This window comes from Muscardinus avellanarius (assembly GCF_963383645.1).
Source record: "Muscardinus avellanarius genome assembly, chromosome: 10".
Classification (NCBI taxonomy): Eukaryota; Metazoa; Chordata; class Mammalia; order Rodentia; family Gliridae; genus Muscardinus; species Muscardinus avellanarius.
The window spans coordinates 1,599,541-1,622,830 of record NC_137796.1 but is presented as its reverse complement, the minus strand read 5'-3'; the positions used below and the strand labels follow the sequence as shown (position 1 = coordinate 1,622,830).

General features: G+C 55.6%; 1 protein-coding gene across 1 annotated transcript; it reads right to left on the bottom strand.

Moving 5' to 3' along the window:
* Positions 1-724: 724 nt before the first annotated feature.
* Positions 725-21,429, bottom strand: CA5A (carbonic anhydrase 5A; the record flags this gene model as incomplete). Its single annotated transcript, XM_080702864.1, has 11 exons — positions 725-868; positions 2,995-3,150; positions 7,630-7,692; positions 7,818-7,913; positions 9,577-9,695; positions 16,777-16,974; positions 17,406-17,446; positions 17,494-17,528; positions 18,222-18,345; positions 19,021-19,165; positions 21,291-21,429. 11 exons carry the CDS (start codon positions 21,427-21,429, stop codon positions 725-727), a joined length of 1,260 nt encoding a protein of 419 aa, XP_080558990.1.
* Positions 21,430-23,290: the final 1,861 nt, after the last annotated feature.

Sequence of the window (23,290 nt, the reverse complement as noted above, 5' to 3'; positions counted from 1 at the left end):
CTCTACCCAAGGGGGAAACATGCTATAAATATAGAAAATACAACGCAGTTGGGCGTGGTGGCGCATGCCTCTGAGAACGCACTGCTGATATTTTTTCTTTTTTTCTTCTTGGTGGACTGAGTCTGGGGGATTCTACCTCTGGGCTACAACCCTGCCCTTTTTTATTTTTATCTTTTGAAACAGGGTCTTGCTAAGTTCTGAAGTTCTAGCTGAATTGCCAAGGCTGGCCTCGAACCTGCAACCCTCCTCTCAGCCTCCCCAGTACGGGGTTACGGCACGCACCACCATGCCTGGCACCGCCATGCCTGGCACCGTGCTGTTATTCCAAGCCACCAAGTCTGTGGCGCTGTGAACAGCAGCCGGTGGACACAGAGATTTGGAACTGGGGAGAAAGGTGCTGGTTCTGGTGTCGTGTCCCCCAGACTCTGGCACAGCCTTGAGCATGTCGGGAGGAGGTGGGGCGGAGAGAAAAGAACGTGTCTGAGCTGAGCTGCCGTGGCCAGGGGGCTGGACCAGCCACCGTGCCCTGCCCGCCCAGGACCCCAAAGGATGTCCGTGTCCCCGTGTTCTGCTCACTGGCACACCCTCCACAGTGAATTCTCTTACTTGCAACTAAAAGCCCATTGGAACGATGCTCTCCTTCTGTCTTTTAATGCAGGAGTCACATGTGCCGGGACCAGGGACGAGGGGAGCAGTGCCTCCTGCTCCTGTGGACTTGACGGCGTTAGGACCCCGCTCCTGCTTGAGGGTCCCGGAAGGACGACCAGACCTTCCGGTTCATCAGGGGCTGACGTGGGCGATAGTTGTCCACCATCGCCTCCTCCTCTTGACCCGGTGCAGAGAACAGGAGTCCGCGGAAGGCCGACAGCTGGGATGGAGAGCGAGTGTGGGTCCTGCGCAGGTACAGTGGGATCCAGCTTCCGGCACAGGTGGGCCTGTGTGGACTCCCACACTGCGCAGGGACGGCCCCCAAGGCAAGTGGGCTCACCCTGCTGCTCATTCTGGGGGAAGCCAGTCGCCATGAGGGTCCCAGAGCAGCCCCTGGAGAGGCCCACAGGGAGAGGCTGAGGCCCCAGCCAGCAGCCAGCCACCAGGACTGAGTCCTCCAGCCAGACAAGCCTACAGATCATTGTAGCCCTGCTGGCACCTGAGTGCATCTCCATGAGGGCTTGTGGCCAGGACCACCTGACCTGAACTGACAGATAATCAGAGAAAGAACCAATAATTGTTGCTTTCTTAATGGTGGCGCACGCTCGTAATCCCAGCATTCAGGAGGCTGAGATGGGAGGATCATGGTTTGTGGACAGCCTCAGCTACTTAGTGAGGCCCTTTGCAACTCAGTGAGACCCTGTTTCAAAAATAAAGAATAAAAAATAGGGCTGGGGGTGTTGCTCGGAGGTAGAATGCCCCTGGGTTCAATCCCCAGCACCACACACACACACACACACACACACACACACGCACACAAAATGGGCAAATACTATCTAGTTTTAGGGAAAAAAATAGAATGTTTGGAGAAGAAAAAGAACACTAAAAGCACTGCAGAAGCAGGGCCTTAGAGGAGAGCGCCCACTTCTTGGTGGACATGCATGCGACGGCCTCCCTGCGGCCAGGCCTCCGGTGGCTCTGCTGCCTCCTCCGCCCCGCTCCGCAGAGGCAGCCTCACCCTGAGAGTGGCTCTGGCCTGCAGGGCGTGGGCACATGACACAGGCCGAGGCTTGGATCTTGCCGTGCGGTTAGGAAGTTTCTGTCAGTGACCATGAGAACTGCCCTGGGCAGCTGCTGGTCCAAGAAGTGTAAGAGATACTGGGCCAACACGGCTGCCAACCCCAGCCTCCGGTAAGCCTGGCCGTTGGAGCCCAGGACCCTCCCTGGCCAGCCAGGAACCCAGAGCAAGAAGGCTCAGTGCTTGCTGTAGGCTACGGCAGCATGGACAGCTTGTTACGCGGCAGCTCGGTGGCAACAGCTGACCGGTACAGCCTGCCTGGACTCTTTCCTAGATACCACTGCTCAGCAAATCGTGAGAGGATGCCCTCTGCCCACTACATCTCTTACTGTTCCATCATCCAAAGACATGGATCAACCTCTAAAACGCTCTCTTCTCCCTCAACAAGCCGCCACCGCCGCCTCCTCCTTCTCCATCTCCAGGTCTGCCATTTTGATAGTTATTTCTGAAATACATCTATTAATAATCAGAGCTTTCTCGAGTCTTCCTAAGCCATCTCCAACACTGGCACATCTTTTGTAGAGATGGGGATTGAACCCAGGGCCTCCGTGTGCTAGGCAAGCACACTACCACTGAGCTATGTCCACAGACCATTCCCGCTCCTTTCCAGCCACACATCAATAACGCCACTTTCTTGGCTAATACATTAACCTACACACACCTGCTGAGTCCCCACAGTGGGCGGGGACTCCTGCCCAGTTTCTGGGTTCTTTGCCCCGACCCCTCCTGGGAGCCAGAGCTGCCCTCCTCCCCGTGTGTCCTCGGGGGGCTTGCCAGGAGACCAGCGCAGCACCGTGGGACTCGCCCCATCGCCGCACTAGCTCAGTGTCAGAAGAAAAGCCGTGGTCATCGGAGCCCGGCTCCATCTCAGCGAGCTCCCGCGCAACTAGAACATTCTTCTAGGTGATGCAGAAATACCCAAGATGCACCAAAGGCTGTAGGCCCATGATGCGCTTCCAGGTATTGGTTTTTTGTTTGTTTGTTTGTTTGTTTGTATGGTTTGTTTGATACTGGGAATGAACCCAGGGGTATTCTACCTCTAAGCTATACCCACAGCCCTTTATATTTTATACGTTGAAATGGGGGTCTTGCTCAATTGCTGAGGGCCTAAGTTGCCGAGGCTGTCATCAAACCCGCGATCCTCCTAGCTCAGCCTCCCAAGTGCTGGGATTCCAGGCGTGTGCCACCATGCCCGGCTTCCTTCGCAGTACCCAGCGATACCAGGAGGGATGCCCCTCCCAGACAGCCGAGTCAGCGCTCCTGCTCACCTGGCTCGGGGCCACCTCGATGGGCTGCTTCTGGATGATCCAGGTGACCGACTCGGCCAGCGGCGGGGTGGTGAGGGAGCCCACGTAGGTCCAGTAGTCCCGGCAGGCGGGCAGCAGGCAGGAGGGGTCGAAGGGGCCCATGGCAGCTCGCACGCCCTGGGAGTGATTGCCCCAGGCCGGTCAGTTCTCAGCCAGGGCAGGTGTGGAGGGAGCGGAAGCGGGGTTCCACCTGATCACGCTCTCAGCTCCGGGGGAGGGCGCACACGCCCAGGTGAAGGCTGTGCGGCCACCACAGGCACACTTGGAAGCAGGGATAAAGAATGTGGCCCGCGCGGGGGTGGGGGGAGGGACGTGGTGGGTGGCAGAGCGCCGGGCTCGCGTGCATGCGCCAGGCCCTGCTTCCATCCCAGCTCTGTCAAGGAATGAGGGAGTGAACAAGCGCAACCCTCTCCACAGAGCACACTCCACCTAATCTTATATATATATTTTTTGCGGTACTGAGGATTGAACTCAGGGGCATTCTACCTCTGAACTACACCCCAACCCTCTTTTATTATTTTATTTGATTTTTTGCAGTACTAGGGAGTGAACCAGGGGCACTGTACCTCTGAGCTACACCTCCAGCCCTATGTTTTATTCTTTATTTTGAAACAGGGTCTCACTGAGTTGCAAAGGGCCTCACTAAGTAGCTGAGGCTGGCCGTGAACCTGGGATCCCCCTGTGTCCGGAGTCGCTGGGGTTACAGGCGTGTTTCTACCTTATTGATGAAGATAACACAGGTATGAATAAGCTGCCCAGGGCCACATCGTCAGACAGTGGCAGGGAGCTCAGACCCCCGGGGCTCCACGGCTCTTTCTGCCTCTCGGGGCTGTAAGAATCACAGGTCAGCGCCCGCACCCCAGGCTTCGCACCCGTCTTCAGCCTGAAGGACACGTGTGCACTGGAAGCATCTGCTCGTCCCCGGAGCTCTGTAACTCGCTCCAGCATGCACCAGGCTCAGCGCAGCTGTGAGCTTACAGAAAGCTGCTCTCCCGGGGTCCCCAAAGCACGTGCGGCCAGCCCAGAGGGCCGGACTAAGCTGCTGGCCGGACCTGCTCTGGGCCTGTCCCCGCAGCGTGTGTGGCCCGGCCAGGGTGGAGTGTTGGGCGATGAGTTCATTTTCCTACGTGTGCGTCCCGCGTCTCCCACAGGGGCAGGAGGGGAGCAGCCTAAAAGCTCCATGCATTTCAGCAAGAGACAGCAAAAGCGAGGAGAAGGCCACAGTCACAGCTCAGGCCTGGCAGGTGGGGCTCAGGGCCTGTGCTACGCCCCGAGGTGCTGCAGAACCTCCCGGCAGCCCCTGGTTTGCAGGTGGGAACAGGGCCGGCCCTCCCCTCCTGCACTCTGATGAGGCCTTTTAAGTCTTCAAGTCCTTTTATCTCTAGGAGCCTGACTCTTATTTTCAGGGAGGAGACGGAGGCCCCCCGGCAGCGCTTCCTCTGTTGCAGAGAAAACTCTGCTGGCCATGGGGGCGAGGTGCTCAGGGCCTCCCCGGGAAGGAAAGCAGACCCTTGAGTCAACAGGCTCGGCCTTGGATCTTCTTTCCCACCCAGAGGGGCAGGCCCCCCATGAAGGGCCGGTGGGCAAACTTCCCCGGCCTGGGTTTATTCTGGCAGCCATCCAGTGAGGAAAAGGACGGCCCAGCCCTGGCCTTGAGGTGTTCCCAAAGTGGACCACGCAGCAGGCAGGGTGGACATCACAGTCCCCAGGGCGCCCCAAGGCCGGCGCAGGGGTCGCAGGCTGCAGATCAAAGGCCTCCGCTAGCGGAGGGAAGGGCTGGCCCGGCCTCTGTGCTGAGCAGCTGGCACTGTGGTGACGCAGGTGAGGGCGGCATCCGGCCCCTGCCGGCCGCCTCGACTCCCTGGCCTCCTCGGCATTCTTTGTTTGCTGCTGAATAAATAAACCTTGTTTCTTGGCAGTTTCCACTTCTCCACCAAAGTACCCCCCTCCCGGGCTGACTGTGGAGAAGAGGGACCTCCTCATCCTTGGCCTGATGTAGGATAGATGAAATAAGTAGGTAGAAAGGAGACAGACAGGAAGGAAAAGTAAAATACAACTTTAATATCAGAACCTGGAGCTGAAGCGCTTCGGCCTCTAGTCCACACACCAGCTCTCTTTCCCAGGCCTGACTCTCCCAAAATTCCTGGGAAACCTGTAGATCTGAAGTTAACAATATTTCCAAGGAAACCTATAATTTAGGATATCTCAGCTTATCCGTCAGTCAGCTAGTGAGGACCCCAATCAACTGGAGATCATCTACCCTAAGGCTCCCAGATCACCTGCCCACCATAAACCGCCCCGAGACTACCTGACCGAGCTCATCCTCGCATACCTTCTCCAGCCCACCCCTCACGAAAGTCCCCTATAAGAGAGCCCTGAACTCCCCAAAATGCCTTCCTCATCTTGAGGGCCCGCATTCTCTCTTGAATGCGTATTTCCTCCCCTTTTCCCCAAATAAACCTCTGTCCATGTCTCTGCCTGGCACGTGCTGGAATTCTTTTCCGTCACGTTAGCCAAGGACCCTGCAGAACCCGAGCTCCTGAGCTGAGGGCTCACCCCAACAGACCAACTGGGGATGGAACCCAGGGCGCTCGCCCCGGAGCTACAACCCCAGACCTATTTTTTTATTTTATTTTTTTATTTTTTTGGTGGTACTGAGGATGGAACCCAGGGGCCTTCTACCTCCAGGCTACACTCCCAGACCTATTTTATATTTTATTTGGAAACAGGGTCTCTTAAACCAGATGAGGCTGGCTTCAAACCTGCGTGATCCTCCTGTCTCAGCCTCCCAAGCCCAGGGATTACAAGTGTGCCCACCACGCCCGGCTTATTTTTTTTTTTTTTTTTTACTTTGAAACGGGTCTTGCTATGTTGTTAAGGCTGGCCTCAAACCTGTGATCCTATTTCAGCCTGCCAAGCACTGGGATTACAGACATGCTCCCTAGTCCTCCTCTGAGCTGCGCTAGGACCAAGGCCCTAAGTAGCTGAGGCTGGCGGTGAGCCTACGAGCCTCCTGTCTCAGCCTCCCAGGTGCTAGGATTACAAGCCTGCACCACCATGGCCTGCTCTATTTTTTTGTGTGTGTGGGTCTGGGGATGGAGCCCAGGGGCATTTGACCTCCAAGCTACAGCCCCGGCCCCATTTTTTATTCTTTATTTTGAAAATGGGTCTCACTGAGTTGCAAAGGGCTTCATTCACTAAGTAGCTGAGGCTGTCCGCAACCGCGATCCTCCTCCGGTCTCAGCCTCCCGAATGCTGGGATTACAAGCGTGCGCCACCACGCCCGGCTTCTATTTTTTATTCTTTATTTTGAAACAGGGTTTCACTAAATTGCAAAGGACCTCACTCAGTAGCTGAGGCTGTCAATGAATGGTGATGCTCCTGTCTCAACCTCTCAAATGCTGGGATTACAAGCTTAAGCCATCACACCCGGCTCTGGGACAGTCTTAATGACATTCCTTCCCAAAGATGGTGCTGGGTGGAACAGAGACAACATTCCTAATGTTAATAGTTAGGGTTTTTTTTTTTTTTTTTTGCAGGTCTAGGGATGGAACCCAGGGGCATTCTACCTCTGAGCTACACCCCCCAGCTGTATTTAGTATGTATGTATGTATGTATGTATGTATGTATGTATGTAGGACTGGGGATTGAATCCAGGGGCATTCTACCTCTGAACTTCACCCCTACCCCTATTTTTTAATCCTTTTTTAATTTAATTTTTTTTTTTTTTTTTTTGGTGGTACTGGGATTCCTGGAAGCCCGTCTACCTCCGGGCTACACTCCCAGACTTATTTTATATTTTTATTTGGAAACAGGGTCTCCTATGCCAGAGCGCGTGGCTGGCTTCGAACCTGTGCGATCCTCCTGTCTCCGCCTCCCAAGCGTGGGGATTGCGTGCGCCACCATGCCCGGCTAATCCTTTATTTTGAAACAGGGTCTCCTAAATTGCAGAGGGCCTAAGTAGCTTTCCGCTAACCGAGATCCTCCCATCTCAGTCTCCTGAGTGCTGGGATTACAAATGTGCGCCACCACGTCCAGCTCTCCAGACCTATATTTTATTCCTTATTTTGAAACAGGGTCTCACTATGTTGCAGAGGGCCTAAGTAGCTGATGGCGAACCCATCATCCTCCTGTCTCAGCCTCCCAAGTACTAGGAATATAAGCCTGTGTCACCACACCCACTTTATTTTTTAAAACAGGGTCACACTAGATTACTGAGAACCTGATTATGTTGTGGAGGCTGTCCTCAAACCTTTGATCTTCCAGTCTTAGCAAGCACCTCCACGCCGGCTAGCATCCCAAGAATTTTGAAACAAGGTGTGATCCTCCTGCCTCCCCCTCCCAGCCACCCCACCCTCTTATTTTAGGGAGGAGAAATCAGGGCCCTGACAACATCAGTCACACTTAGAGTCCAGTGTGTGTCTCTAAAGGCGCAGGGCCTGTCCTCAGCCAGCTGCGGACCCTCCGGGATCGGCCTGTTCAGTTCCAGCCCCACAATTGTAGCTGCATGCCAACCCAACCCGTTTCCCCATCAGTGTGTCTGAACCCTCGACGATTCTGCTTGTTAGCCTGATTTTGAGGCACACAGCAACCTACCTTATGCTTTATTTCCGGCAAGGTGTCCACCAACCTCTGCAGGGCCTGGTGATGGGCCCCCAGCTGCACAGACACAGGAAACGTTAGGTCCCAAGGCAGCGGGCGGGGAGGACACACTCCAGGAACGGACTGTGTCCAGGGCGCCGTTCTTCTTCGCGGGGAGATCCTTAGTCCCAGGAAGCATTTACCTTTAGAAACACACCAATCACAGCCAGGCCCTTCTCTCCCAGGGCAGCCTCCTGGTAACTTGGGTATTTCGCAGAATTCCAGTGAACCAAGTGCAGCTGAAACACAGCAGAAAGAGAATTCAAATCTACCGCCAGCGGCAGGGCATAGTCACCCTGCCCCCGGGCGGCAGGCCGGCGGCCACTGCATGACTGGTGTGTGTGCGGGGGTGCTGGGGATGGAACCAGGGGCAGCCGCCTCCAACCCGCACCCCCAGCCCTTTCTTTTTACTTTATTTATTTGGTACTAGGGATAGAACCCAGGGGCATTCCGCCTCCAAGCTATACTCCCAGCCCTATGTTTTCATTCTTTATTTTGAAACAGGGTCTCACTAAATTGCAGAGGGCCTCACTAAGTAGCTGAGTGCTGGCCACAAACCTGTCTCAGCTTCCCAAGTACTGGGATTACAAGTGCACACAACCATTATTTTATTTTATTTTATTTTATTTTACTTGGTACTGGGGATGAAACCCAGGAGCCTTCTACCTTTGGGCTATACTCCCAGACCTTTTTATACTTTATTTGGAAATAGGGTCTCACTAAGTAGCTGAGGCTGGCTTTGAACCTGTGTGATCCTCCTGTCTCAGACTCCCAAGTACTGGATTACAAGCATGCGCCACCATGCCTGGCTTACTTTTGCATTTTTAAAAAATTTTGATTGGTGCATTGTGTTCATACATCATAATGAAGCCGAACACTTGTGTAGACATAGATGCCCACACCACCCAGCCCTCCCCACCCCTCACTCTACTGCTTGGCTTAGTGGGTGACGATTTACTTTTGCATTTTAAAACAGGGTCTTTTTTTTTTTTTTTTTTGCAGGTCTGGGGATGGAATCCAGGGACATTCTACCTCTGAGCTACACCCCCAGCCCTATTTTCTATTCTTTATTTTGAAACAGGGTCTCACTGAGTTGCAGAGGGCCTCACTAAGTAAGTAGTAGCTGAGGCTGTCCGCGAACCTCAATCCTCTGTCTCTGCCTCCCCTACGCTGGGATTACAAGCCTGTGCCACCACGCCCGGCTCAAAACAGGGTCTTGTTAGGTTGCAAAGGATGTTTCTACTTGTTGAAGCTGTCCCTGAACCTGCGATTCTTCCAAGTACTAGGATTACAGGCATGTGCCGCTGTACCTTGCTTACAGCACTATTTAATTTTTTTTGGTACTGGGGATGGAACCCAGGGGCATTCCACCTATATTATTTTTATTTGGAAAAGGACTCTCATTAAGTTATGGAGGACCTCCCTAAGTTGCCGAGGCTGGCCTTGAACCTGCGATCCTCCTGTCTCAGCTCCCCAATACTGGGATTCCAGGCCAAGAAGCCCAGTGAGCCAGGGCGCCCTGGGTTGGAAGCACAGGGCACAGGGGTTGTGGTGGGCAGGGCAGTGACTCGGTGGACCCGGGAGCGTGCCCATCGAGCATGGGACAGCACCTTGTGTCCTCTCACGGCCCTGGCCTTTCTTTTTTTCTTTTTCTTTTCGCGGTACTGGGGATGGAACCCAGGAGCATTCTACCTTCAAGCGACACCCCCAGCCTGATTTTTTTTTTTAATTCTGTATTTTGAAACAGGGTCTCACTGAGTTGCAGCGCCTCCTCTTGGGCAGCGGTGTGCTTACATGGGCAGGCTGGTGCTAACCGGTCCGGGCCGGCGCCCTCACACCCGGGCTACCCGGTCACACAGGGGAGGCGCCCAGGTGCGTGTGCTTGGGGTGACACCTGCGAACCTCTGCGGGGTACACGTGGTCGTCCACCGTGTGCTCGGAGCCCCACTGGTCCGCTGCTCCCCAGTGAAAGTGGAACTGCTTCAGCCTGTAGTGGGTTTCCAAGGGCCCGCCGCTGATCCCTGCAGACGAAGCGGAGACACTGCTGATTTTGTGTATTCGCCCGGCTGCGGAGCTGCTCGCGGCCATGTCTACATCTGAGTTGCACGATTTCGCCCCAAGGTATTGGGGCACTGAGAAATGAGCAGCTAAGAGGCAGGCTCCACGAACAGCAGGCCGCGGGGGCCGGGTCCTCGCCCAGTGTTGCCCTAAAGAGCCAAGGTTTGAACGAGTGCAGGTCTGGGCCGGCCACGAGGGGGCGGTGAGGCCGCGGCGCCCTGCACCTGCGGTGCGGCACCGTGCAGACAGCGGGCAAGCGGCCCCACGGGTTTCTTCAATTAAAAGAGCGGTTTAGCCTGTCGTAGAGGTGAACGCTTGTAATCCCAGCTGAGAAGGGAAGATCGCGCGGTTCTCGGCCAGCCTCAGCTACTTAGGCCCTTTACTACTCAATGAGACCCTGTTTCAAAATAAAGAATAAAAAATAGGGCTGGGGTTGTAGCTCGGAGATAGAATGCCCCTGGGTTCCGTCCCCGGGACTGTCAAAAAAAAAAAAAAAAAAAAAAAGCAGATTACATCCTATCACCAAGTAATTTACTAGTACAATATGGAGTAAGGAGGTCTCTGGATTAACAAGTTCCAAGATGCACCAAACTGCCCTCCCCAACCCATCCTGACCGCACGCATTTCTCCCACTACGGGATCAATACTTGTGACTCCTCCCTCCCTCCCTCCTTGTACTGGGGATTGAACGCAAGGGCATTCTACTTCTGAGATACACGCTCAGCCCCTTTTATTCTGAAGAAGCGTGCCACCGCACCTGGCTGCCCAGTTTTTAAATCACTTGATTGTTTGAGGTTGTCACCTGCGTGAGCTGGGCATGGTAGCGCATGCCTGCAATCCCAGTACTTGGGAGGCTGAAACAGCAGAATCACAAATACAAGGCCAGGTTCAGCAATTTAGGAAGACCCTGTTTCAAAATTTAAAAATAGCATGGTGAGCCGGGCGTGGTGGTGCACACTTGTAATCCCCGCGCTTGGGAGGCTGAGACGGGAGAATCACGCAGGTTCAAAGCCAGCCTCAGCTACTTAGTGAAGCTCTCAGCAACTTAGTGAGACCCTGTTTCCAAATAAAGTATAAAATAGGTCTGGGCGTATAGCCCGGAGGTAGAAAGCCTCTGGGTTCCACCCTCAGTACCACCAAAATAAATAAATAAATAAATAAAAACAAAAATAAAAATAGCATGGTGGCGCACACTTGTAATCCCAGCATTTGGGAGGTTGAAACAGGAGGATCACGATTCACAAACAGCCTTAGCTACTTAGTGAGGCCCTTTGCAACTCAATGAGACCCTGTTTCAAAATAAAGAATAAAAAATAGGGCTGGGTAGCCAGGCGTGGTGGCACACACTTGTAATCCCAGCATTTGGGAGGCTAAGACCAGAGGATCATGGTTCACGGACAGCCTCAGCTACTTAGTGAGGTCCTCTGCAACTCAGTGAGACCCGGTTTCAAAAAATAAAGAATAAAAAGTAGGGCAGGGTATGTAGCTTGGAGGTCGAATGCCTCTGGGTTCCATCCCCAGACCCGCAAAAAAAAAAAAAAAAAAAAAAAAAAAAGGGCTGGGGGTGTAGCTCAGAGGTAGAAAGCCCCTGGGTACCATCCCCAGTACCACACACACACAAAATTAAAAAATAAAAAGGGCTGGGGTGTGCGACTAGAATGCCCCGGGGTTCAATCCCCAGTAAAACAAACAAACAAACAAACAAATGTAAATAAAAATAAGGGGAGCTGCTGGGCATTAGCTCAGCAGGAGAGGAGGAGGGCTGGAGGGCCAATGTGTCTCAGGCTGGGCTGGAGAGGCCCCTGGTGGCCATCGAGTTGAAGATGCCCCAGCGACCTGGCCCTGCAGCCCGCAGGGTGTGGAGCCTCTCTAGCCCTGCTCTCCAGGAGGAGTGCGCTGGACAGAAAGCACGGGCTCTTCCTGGGAGATCGCCGGCCTGCGTCGCCTAGAACCGCAGAGGGGCCGTCAGATGTGGCCCTCTTGAGCCCTTCCAAGTTGGAACAGAAGATTCTCCTTGTGGTGATGTTTCTAAAATTAGATCTGACTGGCAAAGACTGCAGCCAGCAAAATGACAAGCCTGCTTATTTAAAGGCTGGCAAGGCAGGCGGGTTGGTGCGTGCCCAGAATCCCAGCACTCGGGAGGCAGAGACAGGAGGATCGCAGATTCCAAGCCAGCCTTAGCAATTTAGCAAGACCCTTGGTAACTTAGAGCTACTCCAATTCAAAATAAAAATAAAATAGGGCTGGGGTGTACCTCAGAGGTAGAATGCCCCTGGATCAATCCCCAGTACCCAAATTATAAATAAATAATAAAATATAAAATAGGGCCAGGCGTGGTAGCACACACTTGAACTTCCAGTACTTGGGAGGCTGAGTCAGGAGGACCACAGACTCAAAGATAGCCTCGGCAAGTTAGTGAGGCTCTCTGCAACTTAGACCTGTTTCCAAATAAAAACACAAAACAGGGCTGTCGGTATAGTGTGGAGGTAGAATGCCCCTGGGTTTCACCCCCAGCCCTCCCCCCAGAGAGGTAGAAAATATAACATAGGTGGGTGTAGCTCAGAGGTAGAATGTTCTGGGTTCCATCCCTAGCACCATAAACAAATAATTTAATAAAGACTGGAAAAACCTCGATTTTGACTTTTCTGTAGCCGCGTGCCGACAAGGTGGCAGGGTGTAGGTCCAAATTGTCTGCCCTGGCTCACATACTGAGCCCTCTTCTCAACTGTGTGATCCTGGCTCAGGACTTTCACTCCCCCAGCCTCAGTTTCCCCATCTGTAAAGCGGGGGCACTCCCAGGACCTGTTCCATAGGGTTGCTGTAGGGATGAGGCCACAGGGGAAATTCAAAGTTCTTTTGTGTGTGTGTGGGTACTGGGGATGGAACCCTGGGGCGTCCTAACTCCAAGCTACACCCCCAGCCCTATTTTTTATTCTTTACTTTAAAACAGGGTCTCACTAAGTTGCAGAGGGCCTCACTAAGTAGCTGAGGCTGGCTGTGAACCTGTATCCTCCTGTCTCAGCCTCCGGAATGCGGGGATTACAAGCGTGCGCCACCACGCTCGGCTTTGTGTAGGGAACTTGATGTCCCCAAGGGGCTGACCTTTACATGCTGACCCTGCAGGGCAGGCGCCCACTCTGAGATGCAGCCGAGGTTACCTGGCCCCCCAGCCCAGGCCGCAGCTGCCCCGCCCTCCAGCCTTCACAGCAAGGTTGAGCCAGGGCTTCTGCTTTGCTTGCTAGTAAAGTAGGGTCACTGACTCAGAGAAAGTAATTTCTAACGGAATGTTGGGAATGAGAATCCGGTGTCAGGGCTGTTCCCTTTAATTAAAAAAATGAGAAGGCCGGCCGGCGTGATGGCGCACGCTTGTAATCCCAGCATTTGGGAGGCTGAGACAGGAGGATCACGTTTTGAGGACAGCCTCAGCTACTTAGTGAGGCCCTTTGCAACATAGTGAGGCCCTGTTTCAAAGTAAAGAATACAAAAATCGGGCTGGGGCTTGGAGATAGAATGCCCCTGGGTTCCATCCTCAGTACCAAAAGAAAAAAAAAAAAATGAGGCCCGCCTGAGTCGGGCGCGGGACTTTCAGGTTGCCAGCCCCACTCTGCCTCCGCTGCCAGCAGAGCCTCCGTCAGCCTGGCCTCCTCGGCCAGCAGGTGCATCTGATACAATAGCGCGTGTGGAGATATAATTGGGCAATTGCATAGCGAGTGTGAGATTCTCAAATTAAACAGCAGGTGACTCCACACCCGGCCCACTGGCCTCATACACAGCATCTCCGCAGCTACAACAGGGCCGCTCCCAGCTGCCTGTGTACGGCTCAGGTCTTTTACAGGAACAAGCAGCTGTTTGGCAGGTGTGGCTGTTTAAGGCTTAAAATTAGTAGCTGAGATGTTTTCATTAGTCAAAACTGCAAATGCCAGGACAGTTCGAAAGACAGCCCATTCTTGGGCTGCTCTGGAATGTGACTGGCGCTCCCAGCTGTCCCTTGCAGGGAGGAGGGTGTGTGCTGCCCCCCCGGAAGTTTCTTTCTTTCTTTCTTTTTTTTGCTGGTCTGGGATGGAACCCAGGGGCATTCGACCTCCAAGCCACACCCTCTGTCCTATTTTTTATTGTTTATTTTGAAACAGGCTCTCACTAAGTTGCAAAGGGCCTCAGTAAGTAGCTGAGGCTGTCCAGGAACCACGATCCTCTGGTCTCAGCCTCTTGAATGCTGGGATTATAAGCGTGCACCACCACGCCCAGCTGGGAAGGCCTTTCAGTTCCCTCCAGGCCACTAAGGGCCACAGCTGGCGGCCAGAAGGCTGTCCGTGCTGGAGGGCACCGAGAGCCCGCTCCCAGAACCGTGAAAAGGGAGCCCGTTTGCTCCCGGGGATCGGCCCTAAAGTTACCCAGCCGGAAGCTGGGTGGATTTGAGCTTAGCTCTTGGAGTCATGCAGCACGGAGCAGCATGGGTTATTCTCTGTCGACATCTTGGACCCAACATCACCTGGGAACGATGCCTACTTCATAGGAACAAGGCAAAGATCAAATACAGAGGTGGGCGCAGGTGGTGCCAGGTAAGGGGGCTTAGGTGCCTGGAGGTTGTAGTGTTTAGAAAATGGACACACCGCTGGGCTGGTGGAGCACGCTTGGAATCACAGTATTTGGGAGGCTGAGACCGGAGGATACAGCTTCGTAGACAGCCTCGGTTACTTAGGCCCTCCACAACTTAGACCCTGTTTCAAAATAAATAATAAAAAATAAGAATGGGGGTGTAGCTCGGAGGTAGAATACCCCTGGGTTCCATCCCCAGACCCGCAAAGAAAAAAAAAAAGTAAGGAAAAGAAAATGGACATACCGTACACGTCACACGCTTGTAATCCCCGCGCTTGGGAGGCTGAGACAGGAGGATCGCACAGGTTCGAAGCCAGCCTCAGCTACTTAGTGAGGCTCTCAGCAACTTAGTGAGAGACCCTGTTTCCAAATAAAATATAAAAAAGGTCTGGGAGTATAGCTCCGAGGTAGAAAGCCTCTGGGTTTCACCCCCAGTACCACCAAAAAAAAAAAAAGAAAAAAGAAAAAAGAAAAAAGAAAGAAAAGAAAAAGAAGATGGACACACCCAGCGCTGCCCACTATTTGGCTCCTCCGGCTCTGACCCAGAGCTCAGCCCTGGCGGGGCTGTGGGAGGAACCGATCTATCTAGAGCGTGGACCTTCCCAGTCCCTTGCAGGTCACCAAGTGGCCGGATTGAGCAGGGCGCCTGGAGGCCGCCCATGCCCGTTTGATACAGGTAGGGACACACACCGCCATGTGCCGCTCCGCCGTGGAGACAGCAGGAAGCGGAGGGTCACTGAACCTAGGAAAGTAGGATGGTACCCTGTCGGGAACAAGGTCGCACTCAACTTATTCCAAATTCCCGGGCAGCGGCTGGCCCAGCCCTGCCTTAGTCATGGGCGGGGCTCAAGGAGGAACTGTGATTGGTCCAGCCCTGCATCCGTGGGCGCGGGGCTCGAAGAGGAGCCCTGATTGGCCCCGCCCTACATTAGAGCGCATCCGGGAAGAGCTCTGATTGGTACAGCAGGGCTCGAGTGACGGGGGCGGGATCATGTTAAAGAGATTGGCAGCTGCCGGAGCCCACTGCGGTTAAGCTGTGACCGGGGGGTTCTGGTCGTCCCGCGCAGCTCCTTCTGGCGGCGCGGGAGAGTGCGGACGGGCGGACTTTTGTAAGGACAAAGGATTGTGTCTTTGGCCTGCAACTGAGACCGCCACCGATGGAAGTGTGTAGGCTTGAAGCGACACGCCTGCGTCGGCCGTCGAGCGCCTGCTGTCTTGACCGCTCTTGGCGCTGGGGATAACTCCACTGTCGGAGGACAGAGTGCCCTGCTGGCCCCGCGCAGACCTCTCACGGCCTGAAGTTCACCGCGAGGCCGGCAGGAGGTCCGCAGGCGGCCGCAGTGCCCGTCCCTGTCCGCGAGTGGCCCTCCGCGGCCACCGAGCTCGGGTTCCCGCTTCTTCCCCGGCCGCCTCTCGCGCTCCCCCTGCTGGACAGCATCGCGCATCTTCGAGGACCCCCGCCCGCTGGGCCCTCGGGCTGGGCGCGCTCGGCTGCGCTGGGCCGGGCGGGGCCCGCTCCTGGCTCGCCGGGTGTGACCCCGCGTGGCCGTCCACCGGGCCTGTCCATCGGGCCTGGCCGCCGCTGGCGCTGCCCGGCCTCGGACCCCAGCGGCCACGCTCCAAGCCAGCCCGCCGCCTGCTCCGTGCGCCGCCTGTCTTCCCCGCTCTCCAAGCGGGTTTTTGTTTTATTTTGTTTGCGGGTCTGGGGATGGAACCCAGGGGCATTCTACCTCCAAGCTTCACCCCCAGCCCTAATTTTTATTCTCTATTTTGAAACAGGGTCTCACGGAGTTGCACAGGGCCTCACTAAGTGACGAGGCTGGCGGAAAACCGCGATCCTCCCATCCCCACCCCGAGAATGCTGGGATTACAAGCGTGCCCACCACGCCCGGCTATCTCTGTTTTAAATTTATGAGGGTGTCGCGTTACTTTTATTTTCCTGCTGGAAAATCTTTCAGTGCTTTAGTCTCTCAACTGCATCCATCCATCTTTCTTTCTTTCTTTCTTTCTCTCGTTTTTTTTTCTCTGTCCTGGGAATGGAACCCAGGGGCATTCTACCTCCGAGCCACACACACCTCCGCCTTATTTATTTATTTATTTATTTATTTATTTATTTATTTGCGGGTCTGGGGATGGAACCCAGGGGCATTTGACCTCCGGGATACACCCTCTGCCCTGTTTTTAATTCTTTAATTGGAAACAGGGTCTCACTGAGTTGCAGAGTAAGTAGCCGAGGCTGGCTGCAAACCGCGACCCTCCTGTCTCAGCCACAGGAATGTTGGGATCACAAGTGTGCCCCAGGTAAACTGGGGGGTGGGATTTGTGCCGCTAAGCCTGTGTGCAGCAGGCCCCTCCTCTAGCGGGGCTCCTGGGCCCCACCCAGCTGACAGGAAGGCTGAGTCCCTGCCCTTGTCGTTGTCCCCCCCACCCCCCCACGCGCGCGCTCACCTGACCGCCCTGTGGCATCATTGAATTCCACCTGGAAGAAGTAGCCGGTGTTCCAGATGTACTGACAGGACGCTGCGTCGTAGGAGACCCTGAGCGGCCCCAGCCCGGGGTCATAGACACTGTCCCTGCGCTGGATGTCTATGGGAGACTGCCTGGTGCCCCCTGGCACCGGGACCTGGCCCGTCCAGAGGGGGTGACCTGGGGATGGAGGAAACCCAGCTGAGGCACCAGAGGACGGAGGGACAGACAACTTGTGATCGGAGGCCCTGCAGGTGTCAGGGACATCAGGGCCTCTCCCTGGTGCTGCCCGAAGCCTGAGGTGCCACCAGTAGAATTGTGTGAAGCCGGGCATGGTGGCACACACCTGGAATCTCAATACTTGGGAGGCTGAAGACAGGAGGGTCACACGTTTGTGGCCGGACTCAGCAACTTAGAAAGACCCTGTTTCAAAATAAAAATAAAAATAAAAAATAGGGCCAGGGTTTAGCATGGAGGTAGATGCCCCTGGGTTCAACCCCCAATACCACAATAAGATAAAATAGAACAGACTAGAATAGCGTGTCTGTTTCCCTTTAAGGGGCTGTGCTGCGAGGCAGGTCCTGAGTGAGGGAGCTGCAGCGGGCCCTGACCCTCATCCTTGCCCTGGGTAGGCAGCTGGGAGAGCTGGCGACTGCGGCAAGCGGGGGCGCGAGGCAGCCCAGCCGCCACTGCGCTCACCTGGGCGGCGCGGGCCCTCCGTGCCAGACCTTGCGCTTCCAAGAGAGGGTGAGAGTGCGGGTTTTTACGTGAAGTTTCCCCGTGTTTCAGTGTTGCCAAGCAATTCTGTTTGGGTGTGTGTGACTGGGATTGAGCCCAGGGACATTCTACTTCTGAGCTCCCCCTCCAGCCCTTTGCTTGCTTTGCTCTCTCGCTCTTTTGAAGGACTGGAGACGCAGCCCAGGTCATTTTACCTCTGAGATTCTCCCACAGCCCTATTTTTTATTCTTTGTTTTTTTCCTGTACTGGGGGTGGAACCCAGGGGCCTTCTACCTCCGGCCTACTCTCCCAGACCTATTTTATATTATTTTATTTGGAAACAGGGTCTCACTAAGTTGCAGAGAGCCTCACTAAGTAGCTGAGGCTGGCTTCGAACCTGCACGATCTTCCTGTCTCAGCCTCCCAAGCACTGGGATTACAAGCGTGCGCCACCACGCCCGGCTAGTTTTTATTCTTTATTCTAAAACAGGGTCTAAGTTTTGGAGGGCCTCACTAAGTAGCCGAGGCTGGCCGTGAACCCGGATCCTCCTGTCTCAGCCTCCCAAGTACTGGGATTGCAAGCGTGCGTCACCACGCCTGTCTTCCAATGGACACTTAATGCAGCTGCACAGGCCTTCATGTAGACCCAATCTGGGAGCTGCCAGATACTGGGGAGGCCCTGCCCAGCCTGGAACCCCAGCCTCCCTGACCTGGAAATGCAAATGTGTGGCAGAGCTGGTATTTTTAGGCTCAGTTAACCGAGCGGCACACAGGACATCACCACTGAACATCTGTGTCAGGCGCAGCGTCTGCTGCCGAATCCAAGGATGTCGCCTGTCGATGCATGCAACGCGGTGACACCGCCTGAATACTGGGGAGGCATCAGCCATTCATGGGTGTCACCTCGGGTCTCCACGGCCACAGCTGGTGCTCAGCAAGGTAGATCTGCCCATGAGAGTGGCCTCGGATGGGAAGTACTCAAAGTATCCAGCGCCACCTCGCCATCTGTTAACATGTGCAGAGCTGGGGCGGACACACACAGCCCCAGTACTCTGGAGGCTGAGACGGAGGACCGCAGCTCGTGAACAGCCTCAGCAAGTAGTGAGACTTGCCAGGCGTGGGGCGCAGCCCGTAATCCCAGCTTTTGAGAGGCTGAGCCTGGAGGATCACGGTTCGCAGACAGCCTCAGCTACTTAGTGAGGCCCTCTGCAACTCAGTGAGACCTTTTTTCAAAAGAATGAAAAAGAGGTCCAGCAGGTGGCGCCCCCACCACCCAGCGCGGGGAGAGTGCCTTGGACCACGGCCGCCTGCGAGCATCCTGGCCACCGCCGGGGGCTCGCTCGATCTCAGGCACAGACCCCCCACATGAAGCATCTTGCAGGGTGCCACCCAGGAAGACGGCCAGCGCCAGCACGGCGTCCGGAAGCCCTCGCCTCCCTGCCGGCGGAGGGACGGTGCAGAGCCCTCGGCTTCTCCCGGGAGTGGTTTTCGGACCATAGCACAGTTTACATCGGCACGTGGCACGGAATGGCAGTCCCTCCGGCACAAGTCGTGTGCACTGCATACGAGTGGGGTCTGCCACCAATGTCCACGGGCAAGGCGATGGCCAGCAGGGCACCCGGGGCCACCCGGGAGCAGTGACCGCGGCTGCCCTCTAGAGGGCGCGCGCGCACCGGAGCCCGCGCAGTTCTAAGTCCTGCCTGCAACCCCCTGAGCCAGCGCTGTTCTTAATCACCCTTTACAGGCAACGGAACCGAGCCTCAGAGAGGTTAGGACCCTTGCCGGGGGCGCACAGCATGCAAGGGCTGGGGCCAGGATTCTGATCTTGTGTTGTGGTGCATATTTATTTATTTAGGTATTAGAGATGGAACCCAGGGACGCTCTACCTCTTGATTTCTTGTTTTGTGGCAAGATCTCGCCAGGCTGCTACGAGTCTCCTGTGTTGGTGAGGCTGGCCTCGAGCCCATGATGCTCCTCTCTCGGCCTCCCAACCCCTGGGATTACAGGCGCGGCCACCATGCCGGCCTCGCTCTGTGCGCGTGATGGTCTTAAGGGTCATATCCCACGAAGAGTGGAGGAGGGCACAGGTTTGACTACACTTCAGGCAAGAAGATGGAGAACGGCCAGTACCGGACAGGACTTCTTTGTGGGTGTGTGGTGCTGGGAGTGGAACCCAGGGGCTTTTCTGTACCAGTATTGGGAAGGGCCTAGGAAGATCTGAGAGAGCTATGATTATTAATATATTAAAAAATTTGGGTGAGGGGCAAATCTGTGCAAGGACTTGGTTTCTGCCTAAAAGCAGGCAACTATTCTAATGTAAATTAACGTGGCTAAAAGTAATAAGTCAATAGGAGAGGGGAACTAGGCCTTTCTCTGTCTAAAGACAGATCTACACTATTAGCTAAGCTAGCTAAGATGGTAGGAGGGGTCGACCCCGGCAAGGGTCCTAACCTCTCTGAGCCTCGGTTCCACTGCCTGTAAAAGGTGATTAAGAACAGCGCTGGCTCAGGGGGTTGCCACGCCTTGCTGGGGAGGAACCTTGCAGGGAGGGCAGAATTATGTAAACAAGATGGGGGTCAGGGGTATAAAAAGTCCACGTGCTGTGTCTGTGGGTGGTGAATTGGCTCAGACCACCCACCTCAGCCATTCTGGCATGGGGCTGTAACTATCTTCCGTATTTCTATCTTTTTAATAAACTTCTTTAAATCTTCAGCAAGTGTCCGAGCTACGTATACTTATCCTTAGCTCAGGACAAGAGCCCGCATTTTTTTTTTTCTGTTTTTCTGTTTTGGGGGTTTTGTGGTGGTTTGAGGGAAATTGTGTCCAGGACTCTAACTGGGGTCCCGGGGAACAGTTTCCCCAAAACCATATTCTCCCAATCCGTAACAATTCACCATAACATTTTCTACCTCCGGGCTATGTTCCCAGACCTATTTTATACTTTATTTGGAAACAGGGTCTCACTAAGTTGCTGGGACCCTAAGTAGCTGAGGCTGGCTTCGAACCTGTGTGATCCTCCTGTGCGTCAGCCTCCCAAGCGCTGGGATTACAAGCGTGCGCCCCCACGCCCGGCTAGGACTTGTATTTTGAAAAGCCTTGCGTATGTGACCAGAGTCGGAAGGCCAAGGCTGTGCCCCAAGCTCCTCAGGGCGGTGACCTCTGGGAACAGGGCTCAGGGCCCCGGGGAGAGGGGCTCTGCATGCGGCGCCCCCTTCCACATCACTTGGACCTTACAGGCCGCTTGGGCCGGGGTGGGGTTCTGCACGTCCAGCGGGCTCCCAGGGCCTGGAGAGCTGGTCGCGTGTACGCAGGGCCGGGTGTGCACCAGGGCTCCTACATGCCCTTTCTTCCTACGCTTGCGCCGGGGCGCACCCTCCGCTCACGGCAGGCCTGAGGCTCAGGTGGGGCAGCTCCGCCAGGCTGTCCCCTCTCTCTGGGCTGCTGGTTCCAGCTCCAGTGTGTCTACCTGGGAGCCTGAGCCCTGCCGGGGCTGGAGTCGGGCCAGAGCCCACACACACCCTTGGTTGGCAGGGGAAGCATCTGAGACCAGAAAGAGGCAGGGCCCGGCCCAAGGTTGCAAGCGTGGCATACCCCTCTTTCCCAGCACCCCCTTTTCTCCCAACCTGGGAGACTGAGGCTCGGGGTCACCCCAGGCCAAAGAGACAGAACCGAAGGCTGAGCCCAAGCCAGCCAGCTCAGGACAGCGTCCTGTCTTGAAAGCCCCCCTAAAACCAGGCACACTTTATGTTGCATCTGGGGGAGCTGGCCGGTCTACTCACCAGTGTCGTTCTGATTTCTGTGGGCGCAGAGGCGCAGGGGGCAGCGCTGTGCCGCCGTGGGCCCCCGGGGAGGCCCCCGCAGCTGCTTGAACAAGGAGGGCTTGAGGGGGCCTCCCCCCAGCACTGTGGCTCTGAGCATCGGGCGGGCTCCTCGGTCACAGAGGGCAACTGTCCCCCGTCTGGTCAAGGGCACCTGTGGAGTGGGGTGTACCACCTGGAAGAGGGCACCCATGCCCCAGCCTCAGGGTTAAATTTCAACCCGGGCCTGTCCCAGCTCGCTGGGTGACGTGTGGTCTGGCTTAGGGGTGGGTGCCGAGGGTGAGTGTCCTTTCCTGGGGACAGGTCACGTAGGTCACTGCGCTTCGACCTGACAAACAGCTGAGCAGGTCCAGTGGGGAGGAGCTGGAGAGTGGGGAGCACATGGGAGCACTCGGGGCCAGGCTGAGTCCTCGGCCCCTCTGGTGTTGACCTTGGGGGCCACGCCCTGGGACACACCAGAGAAGCTCAGAGCTCTGTCCTCTCTGAGCGGTTGACACAGGGTCAAAAGCACAGGCGCAGGCCTGTAACGGCAGTACTTAGGAGGCTGAGACGGGAGGGTTGCAGGTTTGAGGCCAGCATTGGCAACTTAGTGAGACCCTGTTTCAAAACAAAATAAAATAAAAATAAAATAAAAAATAAAATAAAAAGGGGCAGGGGGGTGTAGCTCAGAGGTAGAATGCCCTAGGTTAAAGGCACAGAGATGGGGCCTGATATAGTGCTATGGAGAACCCACCACCCCTACTTCCACAAAACAGACCCAACCTGACCCCAAGCCACTCTCCTGAAGTGAGGTGCCCGTGGCTGGGCTGCCGCGGGTTATTCCTGTCGCTTAGCATACACTCAACCTTGCACGAAAGGGGTGGCACGTGGACGGTGGGCCGCCGCGTCCCCTGGCCACGCGATGGGTGATGTTGCCATCTGCGGCCGCAGAGACCCGCCGGCCTGTGACATGGAGCCCGCGGGAAGGAAGGTGTGTACCGCTGGGCTTGCTTGGAGGTCAAGCTCACGGCACGCGGAGGGCACAGACCGCTCGTTCCTGAGGCCGAATCGTAGACCCGCTGATCCCGTGAATGCGCAGGGTGCGGGGCAGGTCCGCCCGGGGCCGTGAGCCCAGTAAACCCAGGACCCTGGGAGCCAGCTCAGGGCTCCGCTTCTCTGCTGGTGTGCTGTCACGGAGCAGAATCACCTCTGGGTCACTCGCGGTCCACAGGGTGCTTTCAGCAGCTGTATTCATTCCTCGGCTCCAGCCCCACGTCCTGGGCTGTAGGCGGGGACGGTCACTCTGCTGCCCTGAGGGTCCCTGCAGTGCCCCGGGGCGCACTCCGCGTGGACCCCTGTGGCTGCAGGCTGAGCACGCGTCAGGGTTCTCCGCTGTGTCCAGTGGTCAGCAGGTCCGCCTCGGGCTGTCCTCGGCCACCCACCCGCAGCCTGACGCATCCCTGTGTGCCTGGGGTCTCCTGGACCCCAGCCCCCACTGACAGGCTACTCTTTGCGGAGAAAATGCCCCCAGCTGGCTGGTGGGGCACCGTTGGCACACCCATCGCCCCGGGTACCCGGGCAGCACCGATGGAATTCTCTGCCCCTGAAAAAGGGCGGGTGCCGCACCCGTGGGGACACCAGGAGACCTCTGGAGCAGCTCCAGAGAGGGACGCCAGAGCCGTCTATCCCAGGGTGAGCCGCTTAGCTATCGTCCCTCAACTTTCCTACATGTGTGTCCTTTAGCTTTTTATACAGGATGGGTCAGCGGGGCGTGGTGGCGCACGCTTGTAATCCCCGCGCTTGGGAGGCTGAGACGGGAGGATCGCGCAGGTTCGAAGCCAGCCTCAGCTACTTAGTGAGGCTCTCAGCAACTTAGTGAGACCCTGTTTCCAAATAAAATATAAAAAAAAGGTCTGGGAGTGTAGCCCGGAGGTAGAAAGCCTCTGGGTTCTACCCCAAATACCACCAAAAAAAAAAAAAAG